This window comes from Hemiscyllium ocellatum, chromosome 28 (genome assembly GCF_020745735.1).
Source record: "Hemiscyllium ocellatum isolate sHemOce1 chromosome 28, sHemOce1.pat.X.cur, whole genome shotgun sequence".
NCBI classification, from domain to species: domain Eukaryota; kingdom Metazoa; phylum Chordata; class Chondrichthyes; order Orectolobiformes; family Hemiscylliidae; genus Hemiscyllium; species Hemiscyllium ocellatum.
Genome location: NC_083428.1, coordinates 17,924,917 through 17,935,484, shown reverse-complemented (window position 1 = coordinate 17,935,484; position 10,568 = coordinate 17,924,917). Strand labels below are relative to the sequence as shown.

Genomic DNA, 10,568 nt, shown 5'->3' with positions numbered 1-10,568 from the left:
TTGCTCTTGTGTCAGGTGCATTAGTCAGAAGTAAATATAGGGTCTGGGAATGGACCTGGGTGGGTTACTCTTCGGCGGGTCGGTGTGGACTTGTTGTCCTGAAGGACTAACAAGTCTAATCTAATAAAAATAGGGACAAAGAGGCACTTGAAATCAGAATCAAAAAGTGTGGTGATGGAAAAGCCTGATGAAGAGCTTATGCTCGAAATGTCGACTCTTCTCCTGGGATGCTGCCTGACCGGCTGCACCACACGTTTTGACTTCCCTGCTCACAGACATGAGTATTTAAGTTTCCTTTATTTTTCTATGTCTGGCTTAACAAGGCAATGCTGCTGACCAAGGTGGCACAATGCCCTCATTTGTAATGCCTTCCCTCCCCCCCCCATGTTGTTCCACGTTAAACTGCACATCCGCTGCAGAGATTTCAGAGAACAACCCGTAACTAAACATCTAGCAGACGTCACCGAAAAGCAGCCGTCTTCATGTAAACAGTGCAACAGTATTATAATGTGAAAAATGTGTTCCTGTGTGAGGCATCACTGCCAGTAAAAGGAACGCCTTCTTCGCTCAATTCATTCCCCAAAGTGCTGACTTTAAAATGACAGTAACTGTGAGTCACAGAGAAAGTTATTTTGACCAACTCTGAGACAAATTATTAATGTACTGTTTTGGGAGCATCAATTGAGTTGAGCATGAAAATGATTCCAGCGCCTTGCTGGAATATATTATGTAAATAAGAGATGATTCAATAGATATGTTTGTCACAGGATAAAGCTAATAAGCTTATTGATCTGTACTCCCATATGAACCTCCGTTCGATTTTGGAATAGAACACTGAATACATATTTGGCCATCAAAATTGCAGAAAGCCACTGACGTCCAACCAATATTAATTATATTATTGCAAAAGCAGGATAATAGGGTGAAAACGTGTCATATACCGCCACCGTTTAATTGGAATTGACTTTTTTTTGGGCCTGGAAATATATACTTCATGACGAACGCCACTAATGCGTTACCAATGTACCAGGTCTGACTGATGTTGACTAGAAACTGTTTGTTATGACACCACCTAACCACGTAATCGCGTAACTATGTTCTGAGCTGAGAGCGTGCAAAGTGCGCCCTATAGGTGTCCCTTCTCGCCAACTCCAGCCAGTCTAGCCTGGAATGGGCAGTCTCTACAGCCGCTCGCCCCCTTCGCCCTTCTTCCTATTCGCAGGAGGCGAGACTTCCAAAACTTTTTGTGTGACCGAGCCGAAGCCGTGCGGTCCCTCAGGAAATGCCTGAGTTCGGTGAGTTCTCAAACTGAAACATTGATGGTTGCTGTTCCTGGTGATGTCAGCGGGATGTTTTGGCTCCGCCTGGGTTGCTGATCCCTGCCACAGTTCCTGCATTTTCAGACTCCCACCACACCCGGGCGTCGGCGTCACGTCTAACTCTTTAAATACCAAGACAAATTCCGGGCCAAGGACTTAAAGCAGCAACAACAGGGAGGAAAGCGATCTGCTCGACCTTAAAGGGATTTACAATTTATGTTCCTAACTAAAGGAACCTATTTATGAAGTGAGGACGCTGCTAAGAATAAGCGCAACTGAATTAAAGCTGGTAAGTAATTAGCAGTGCTGATATAGATAACTAGTGGCGAGAATTTAAAAATACATTACACTGAGGACATTGACACCTCCTTTATTAAAACTGTGCAGTCTATAAGTTTCACTGCATAAATATAAATGGTCGAGATGTTATCGGTACTGTAAACATTCTGTATCCAGAAAAGCTGATTTGTTCTTTATTGGGCAAAACAACATAAATTACTGAGTTTACAATGAGAAGGTTGTGTGGAATAACTGGCCTCTCGTTGCTTTGTTTCCACTGCAAGGTTAACTTTTGTTCTGAGTGAGCCCCGACCGTACTATTTTATTCGCCCAACTCTTGTCTGGCTCCGCTAACGACTGCTTCTTTGGGTATCGAAATGTTTGAAGTATTGACATTTGATCAGGTCGTTCAGTAACATCCTATCAATCGTCATTTGTTTCAGTGAAGTAGTACCACAGATTGTCAGGAGGTCGCGCTGTTGCTTGTGGACTGAGAGTTAGTGGCGTTTCTGCTGAAACTCTATTCCGCCCCCAACCCTTGAGCTCAGGGTCACTGCTAAACTACGTAGGTTTTCACCATTACCTTTATCGAACTGACCATTTCTAGGTACATTGTACGAATAATGAGAAGGCTTCTAGTTCTGCCTTTTAGCACAAACCATAGTCACTGCAAAGCTATCCACAAAACAGAAAGTCTCTCAACAAGGAGCATTCCGGCTGTTTAGTGGTTAACAACAGGAGTGGACTAGCATTTAAATAAAGCGAGTTCAAACTCAGTCGGCTACATTGAATAAAGTCCAATTTATATTCAGCCTTTTTCCCTGAAATAATTCGCGCCAGCAACATTGGGAACAGCTCCAGATTTTGCAAAATATTTAACTCGGGCTTTCTTCATGCAGTCGTGTGAGCTGATTGAGGAATAACAAATGTTTGTTATTTCTCTTGTCGAACGTTGTCAATGCCGGTGAAAACTGCTCGCTTTAAGTTTTTGATGCTGAAGCATTTCGCCTATGAGTGCATTAGTGGGGTGTGCTGCTTGAGGGCACGTTTGATTCATTCTTAAATACGATGCGTGGTCTTGATTTTTGACAGGGGTGGGTTTCAATCAATGAAAAATCGAGATTTGAAACAGTATGTATCCGATTCCAATCTGTGGGGGAAAGGAGGTGGGCATCTTAAATATTGTTGGCTCCTGGTGTGTGTGGGGGTGGGTATATGAGTGTGCATGTGGTAGTGGCTGAAGGGATAGGAGGTGGAGGTGGGGGTTGGTGTTGGTGTTAGTGGGGTATAGTGTGTGGGGTGGGGAAGAGAAAGTGGTTTTTTTTATTGTTCCCCTTTTTGCCGGCAGTTCAAAAGCGATCAGAATGAAACGCTAACATCAAGTTGACGCTTTGTTTTGCCGGTTCATTGCGAATTTCAATTCGGGTAGTGTGTGTGGGAAAGAGAGAGTGTATTTCTTTTTGCCAGGAGTTCAAAAGGAATTGGAATTGAACGCTTGCAGCTCTCCGAACATCAAGTTGTCGCTTTGTTTGTCGATTCATTGCGAATTTCAATTCAGGTACTCTGTGTGTGGGGGGGCAGACTGGGGGTTGGGGAGAGAGAAAGGCTGCTGTCACGTGGCAGGCGTCGCAGTCTTTTGTGAATGGCTGAAACTGACGAGTGGGCGGCCGCCCCGTCTGTGACGTCACAATTGAACCGGCGGGCGATTGGCTGGTGCCGAGGAAACAGGTGGATACATGGGGGGAGCCGGCCAAGGCGCTGATTGGCTGACTCTGTGTTTTCTTTGTTGCAGACGTTCTATGAGGATTATTCTCCCGGGGATCGCGGCGGAGTCAGCCAGAGTAAGGCTCGTAGGCACTCGGCAGGGCTGGGAGAGACAGAGAAAGAGAGAGAGACACACACACATACAGACAGGACAGACAGAGAGAAGGGGGCACGGTTCAGAGGCTCCGAGCAAATCATCTGTGCTTTCCTACTTAGCCCTTTATCCGAGAAACCTTTAGAAGACAAAAGGAAACCTCACACGGTGGAACCCAAACACACAAGAATCGCACCCCGTTGGTTAATCTTTCAGCTGAGAGCGCCGGGATTTTTTTTCCCTCTCGCCCGTATTCTCCAGCACGCGCACACAACAGACACACACACGCCAACACAATATTGCATGATTCCTTTAAGCGTCTGAGAGACTTTTTTGTGACTCAAGACCGATCAAAGGTAATCGAATGGACCATACAAGCACCAGGAGCTGCAGCCGAGCCCCAACTTGCGAGGCCCATCAAAACGAGCCTTCAATGCGTGTAGTCATCAATACGACGACCGGAGCCCAGTATGATCTTTCTGTTCCAGTAGATGAGACAGTAGAAGGACTCAAAAGGAGGTTATCACAGCGTTTGAAGGTTGCCAAGGAGCGTCTAGTCCTCTTGCACAAAGAAACGTACGTACTCCCCTTTGTTCTGAAGCAAAGCCACGGAAGCCCCGATCCGAGAATCTCCACGACGGCTTTATGCGTCGATCAGTCTTTCATTCATAATCCTGTGTTACATGTTAATGGTAGTAAGCAATATAAAGTTTTCATTAGTGCTGTATGTAGTTTACAACTCATTCGTGTAACTTGTGCCATTTTGATGTGCTAATGCATTTAAACGATAATTAATTATGTGGTGATTTTTTTGAGCTTTAGATTATATCCAATGCTTTGGAACTTTTTTTTCAGGCGTTTAAATTCCGGAAAGCTACAGGACCACGGTATAACAGAAGGAAGCAAGCTAACCCTTGTCCCTACTGTAGAGGCTGGTCTCATGGTAAGACCGGCGTCTGACCAGACTTATCGAGTATCATTCAGTGTCGGCTTGGGGAGGTTTGTGTTATAACTTTTTTTTTATTTGTCTCCTCAAGTCTCAAGCTTCGCGCCCGGAGCAATCAGTAATGCAAGCTTTGGAAAGCTTAACGGAAACTCAGGTAAGGCTTAAAGACTTAATTTTAACTGCAACAAGATGATCGATACCCAGTTGATGGCTACGTCCGCCTCATTATGAATGTGTTAAAATTGCTGGCGAATCGGAAACTTGTTCTGGTGCCGAAGTTACTTTTTTTTCGTATGTTGCATTGCATTGGTAACTTGCATTTTGTGAATGTACTACCTAATGCAATTTCATAAAATAATAATGTAAGGAATAGTTTTGGCCGCTTATGAGGGTGCAGTGTTTAAAATCAATCTAGATTGTGTTTTTCTCCCCTCTTATTGTTGAAATAAATGTGTGAGGCTCTGTCGGGTTCCAACCCCAGCGGCCTAATATATATCTGACGACGCCGGTCATCAAAAAGTCCGGAGCTCTCTTTCCTCCTCCTCCTACCTCCCCCACCCCAAGTCGCTTGTCCCTTTGTATTGTTCAGGGCGTGCGTGTTTCGAGCAACACTTGGGAGTTCCTTGGCGACAGCTCAGTGTTTAATCTACACAAGTATTGTTCAAACCCAAAGCCCTCCCCTTAGTGACGACACGAAGACCTCCTACTGCAGCCGGAGCCGATTGTGAAAAGCCCTTTTTTTTAAAAAAAGAGCGAGGTTTTTTTCCTGAAACCGTAGAATTCACCCCTCACCTCCTAAATTCACCAGCTCTGTACACTTGGTTTTTGTTTGAATCATCATCATTCACTATTTTCAAAAGATTTTGGCTCCAACTGCTCCAGCGAGTTGCCCAGTCTCGGTTATAATGTTGTGAGATTTTATTTTTGAACCTTCTGACGGATTAACCAGCAGAACTTTTCTTTCCCACTCGGTGATCAGGAAGGTTTTTAAACTTGACTGTATGCAGGCTAACACTGGATTAAATACAGCACTGAACCGTGTGGCGCCGCTGTTCCTTTAAGGCATCCTGCAGGGCTTGGGTTGACGTTAATGCATTTCCTTTGAAGTCATGTATGATTTAAATTGACAAATGCTTTTTTTTTAAATCCATGCGGGGGGGAGGGGAGGCGAGGTGAGGTCGTGACGCTGACATCTCGCTGTCAGAAAGCGTCGGCGAGATTTCCCAATGCTTAAACTGCTCCTTTGTTCCACGTTGGTAAAAGGCCGGATCTTGAACCCAATGGACGAGCGAAGCTCGCAAACGCTGCACGGTTTAAATAAATCTTCACCGGAAACTGGGTAGCAACCTTTTTCACGTCTCTCAATACGGTGCAACAAAAAGAGACCGATTTCACTCCCAGACTGGGCAGACGATTCATATATTGTAGATTAACGTGGCACTGGGAGCCTTTCAACTCTGCTCTGCTTTCGGTTTTCATGCAATTGTTTGGTGTCCCGAATTAGCGATGTCTGGCAGTACGTGGCAACACACTTGGAGGCGCACAGGAGCATTTCTCTAACGTGCAGGGGAGCTTGTTTGAATTTAATTGAAGTACACTTCTTTCAGATCAGACGAAAGCACCAACAAGAACTTTCTAAATTTTCCGATTTATTGTAATGCTGTATTTGTGAAGGCAAAGGAGGACCCTGGGTCTAATTGATAACTATGCAAATACGTTAGTGGAATAAATTCAATTTTTTGCAACCCACGGCATTAACTAGGTTTAGGGTGTAGGTTTGTTAGCTGAGCTGTAGGTTTGATATCAGATGTTTCATTACCTGGCTAGGTAACATCAGTGGCGACCTCCCAAGTGAAGGGAAGCTGTTGTCTCCTGCTTCCTATTTATATTAAGTTTTTTTTGGGAGGAACTAATTGAGCACCATTTCCGCAGCTTTACCATTCGAGTTTGACAGCATTTATTAGATAAAATCTTTTAAAAATACGTCATTCATTATTCTTATCATATAATGAGCTCAGTCCCACTTAGCTCTGCTCAGCACAGTCTACCATTATAGATAAGCATGCTTCCTGGGAACTGTCTTTTTTTACACTGGAAATTCTGCACTCATTGATTGGCTAGGGCATGCTGTTGGAGTGACAAGTGGAGGAAGTAGTTTTTTTTGTGTCAAAACTTATCATCAATAGCTCCACATGGTCTTAATAATGGCATGAATAATACCCACTCAAACTGGGCTCCTGTGGTACAGTGGTAGTGACCTACATCTGAGACAGAGGACCTGGTCTCAAATCCCACCTGCTCCAGAAGTGTGTCATAGCATCCCTGAAAAGATTTGATTTTTAAAAAAATCAACCTAACCCAAACAGTACAATTCTATGGCTGTCTAACTTAAATTAACCTCTCCTTGATAAATGACAAATATTGCCTAAACCTTGCCTGGGGTTGTTATTCCTCCTTGGTCATGATCCTCATTTAATCAAATTCTTGTGCCGTAGCTGCCCACTGCCTGCTACTTCTGATATCCCTGTTTGCTCTGAGTCAAAAAAAATTACATTCCAGTTAGAATTAATTTGTTGCAAGATGATGATTCCTCCCTCCCACTTATTTGCCGCCTCCTCTCCCTTAGGAAAGGACAGACGTCCTGGAAATTGTAATCCAGAATAGCAGTGACATAACAATGACGTAGGTTATAGCTGCGTCACAGTTGCCAAAACATAGTATTGTTAAACATATTTATATGTGGAATAAGATAGCAAGTGAACCTATTTTAAAACTGAATGGAAAAATCTCATAAAGGGATTATAGAGTGTCTTGCAACAGTATTATTTGCTCGTTACAGCATTTGCCAATAAACATTCAGATTTTTCACTAGCTCTAAATATAACTTCTTTTGATGTTTGTTTGCTTTTGCTTGGCCAAATTAAGGTATCTTGTAATGCAGATGGAATTTGGGTAGTTTTTCAGCTGCCATGTGAAGCAGTATGATCGAATAGGAGTCCAACACACTCTCTGTACTGAATAAATTAGCTCAGTCACAAATGGAATCAGCCCAATTGAGGTTGATGAAATGTTCAGTGATCAATCATTTCATTCATTCAAGTTGTCACATTTCAATGCTTTTGACTGGGGGACATAAATTTTAAAACCTTTTTAGTAATCTTGAAGGTTGGTATAAATAACACAGCATTTAAAAATCTAGTGAAGTACCCAATTACACACCATCTTTTTCATCTGCAATTTTGTAAGTACAAAGGTCCGGTTCGTTTAACGTAGTCCTTGACATTTTAACACATGGCTGGTCTGGAGCACTTTTTTCTGTATTTTTAAAAAAAACAAATCCTGTAAGGCTGCATTGTGAACAAATCTGTTGCCTGACTAAACTCAGTCCATTCCTCTTCCGTTTTCCCCCAATCCTCTCCCCCAAATCACTATCGCTAGTTGTTTGTTTTTTCATTTCCACTTCCTATGAAATGCAGTCGACTGGGGCTATTCTGCTGAGTGTTGGGCTATTTTTAATCCCTAATCAAACAAAGCTTCCACTGCAGATACTGGCCAGTACACTATGTAACAGCACAAACTGTGTTAGTGTAATATAATGGATGGATGGTTACTACTGTTTTAAAAAAGATAATTGTTGAAGCATTTATTATGATTTCTTTAAAGATCTGTTCCTGTTATTTGACTCAAGCAGACAATGTTGTTTACACCTTTTATGGAAGGTGTATTTATGATCCCATGAATAGGGGTAGATCCCCATAAACATTCCTCGATCTTCAGTTATGCCAGACCTGATCTATACATTAACTTCATTTGCCACCTTGACTTCATATCCTTTACTATGACATAGATGCATATAAAAGGAAGTTAGACAAGCAAGTCAGGTGAGAAGGCAAATTGTATATTTTAGCTGAGACAAGATGGGAGGAGGTGTGAGTGAAGCATAAATGTTGACATGGACAGGTTTGGCCGAATAGTCTGCTGCTATGCTGATATCATTTTAGTCACTAATGAGATGTGTGTATTGCTGGCTGACCAGCATGTATTTCACATTCCTAAAATAAACGAATTGTAGGGTATCCTCAATACAAAGGTTTTGCACCATTTGTTTGGGAATGATAGTGTAGTTGACTGTGTCAGTTTCACAGATGTGACCACAACTATTTCCCCCAGCAATATAATCTCTCTAGTATCCAATCAGGTTAGATCAGTCCTCATTTCATAAGTCCTCCAGCTCTATAAACCTCAGTGCATCTTCTGTTGTGGCCCCTTGAATATCTCAGTTCCTCGTTGTTCCACCATTGATAGCCTCACCAACTGTCCAAGCCTTTTAAGGTGCTATCTTTCCCTTGCCCCACCCCACCCAAACTACTCCAATTGCCATTGTACCAAGCTTCACTAGAATAATATTTCCTTACATCCTCTGAGTCATGTTTAGTTTCCTAACATTTCTGTGAGGTGGGTTAGGACATTTTACTGTCTTGAAGATGTTTATGAATACAAGGTGTTATACAAACAACTAATTTAACATTTTTTTTCTTGGTCATTTAGAATGATGTTCTCTCCATGTTTTAGAAAATATTTTCCTTTTTTTAAAATTATACCTCTGGCTAAGGCATTGCTAACTGCAGTTTAGTCAAGGAATATTTTTATCTTGTAGGAAGATGCATTGTGCAGAGAACATTCATTTAATTAGACTCCGGATATGATTTTTATATCCAGTCTCTGTGGCCTTTTCAAGTAATACAAGATTTCTTTTTTGTCTTCCCTGTTTGTGTCCATGTAAGGGTTATTTTTAGCAGTCAGAGTATGAATGAAAAATGAGTTTGTGCTGGTACGTGGGCTGCAGTTCTTTCCTTTTCTTCAGCTAATGATGGCCAGGGAATAGAGCACTCCACTGAATCATAGCATTTAAGAGATGCTGCATTTTAAATTGCTCACTCTGATGCAAGGTTAAAAGAGACAAACGTGCATATATGCAAAATACCTGATTTTCATATCTAAAATGTGTTGCTGCTTTTCCAACACACAAGTGAGGGGATTTGGTGATGTTTCTTTTTATGATGCTTTTAAATACAAAGGACATTTTAAACTCCATACTGAAGCCCTGACCTAATTAACATTGCCAAAATGAGAGCGCTGTAAAAATGAAGACATACCCACTGTCATAGCGTTGTTCTTTTCTGCAGGGACCTTAGTTTGCTTCTGATCTTCCAGCTAAGGCTAGGTCACAGGAACTGTTGCCTTTCGGTTCAATTGCTAATTAGTATGCTGTATAGAATGATTTAAATTTTGAGCATCTTTTGTTCTTTTGATATTATTCACTCCACCTTGCACTCTATTGCACATGCAAACCATGCATTTTAATGCACTGTGAATGCTATAAATTTTAATTGAACTGACATCAATGAGTGAATGGGCTCTTGCAGGAGCCATTGAAATGGTGGCATTGTATCTAGGCAGCTGAAGGACCTTTGTGGCAATACATTTCTGGACCTCAAGGTATCTATATATGGTAGTGAGAGGTGCATGTGAGATTCTTTTGTTATCGTGCGGGGGCGAGTCTACATGCCTGATGGGTTTACATCTGAGGCGGATGGAGAATCTGTAATCGTGATGTCTGAAAGTTTGATACTGTGCCTTTTTTTTTGAGTGAAGTGGGTTGAGTCGTGACTGATTAGATTGCAGGGGACCACCTTCGAGATCCAATTAGCACTGGCCTGTGGTTGTGGTTTTTATTTTTAATGCAGCTGGAAACAATGAATGGGTTCAATATATGAATTCCAAGAAAATATTTTGAAAGAACAGCCTTCCATCTATTGAGATTAGGAAAATAGCTCTTTAAATCACCCCAAAAGGTGTTTTTTAAAAAAAAATACCATTATGACCAGTCCTTTCTTTTAGGCATGTTATTTTAATGCAGGTGCTACCAAGGTGTACAACTCTTTAATGTTGAGCTTGCTGGAGGTATTTTTAAAAAGCTGCCATGCTTTGCAGTTCCTCAGCAAACTGAAGAAAATACATTATTTGGAGTCACAATGATCTTGTATGTTGAGTGGTTGCACACTGACAAATGCTGCAATACAGTAGCTGCAAATGAGTTTCTGTGAACTGTGGGGCCCTCTATAAATGGATCTGTCAGTAGCAAATTTTCAGAAAGCTGTAGTTT

The 10,568-nt window shown here is 41.9% G+C and overlaps 1 protein-coding gene across 1 annotated transcript in view; it reads left to right on the top strand.

Annotated features, from left to right (window-relative positions):
• The first annotated feature begins 1,171 nt into the window (after positions 1 to 1,171).
• midn (midnolin) overlaps positions 1,172 to 10,568 on the top strand; it is a 28,969-nt gene continuing 19,572 nt past the window's right edge. Inside the window, exons 1-4 of the mRNA XM_060846079.1 lie at positions 1,172 to 1,608; positions 3,391 to 4,032; positions 4,312 to 4,399; positions 4,494 to 4,556. Coding sequence (XP_060702062.1) covers positions 3,821 to 4,032; positions 4,312 to 4,399; positions 4,494 to 4,556 — 363 coding nt within the window. The 5' untranslated portion in view covers positions 1,172 to 1,608; positions 3,391 to 3,820. The remainder of the gene's footprint in view (positions 1,609 to 3,390; positions 4,033 to 4,311; positions 4,400 to 4,493; positions 4,557 to 10,568) is intronic.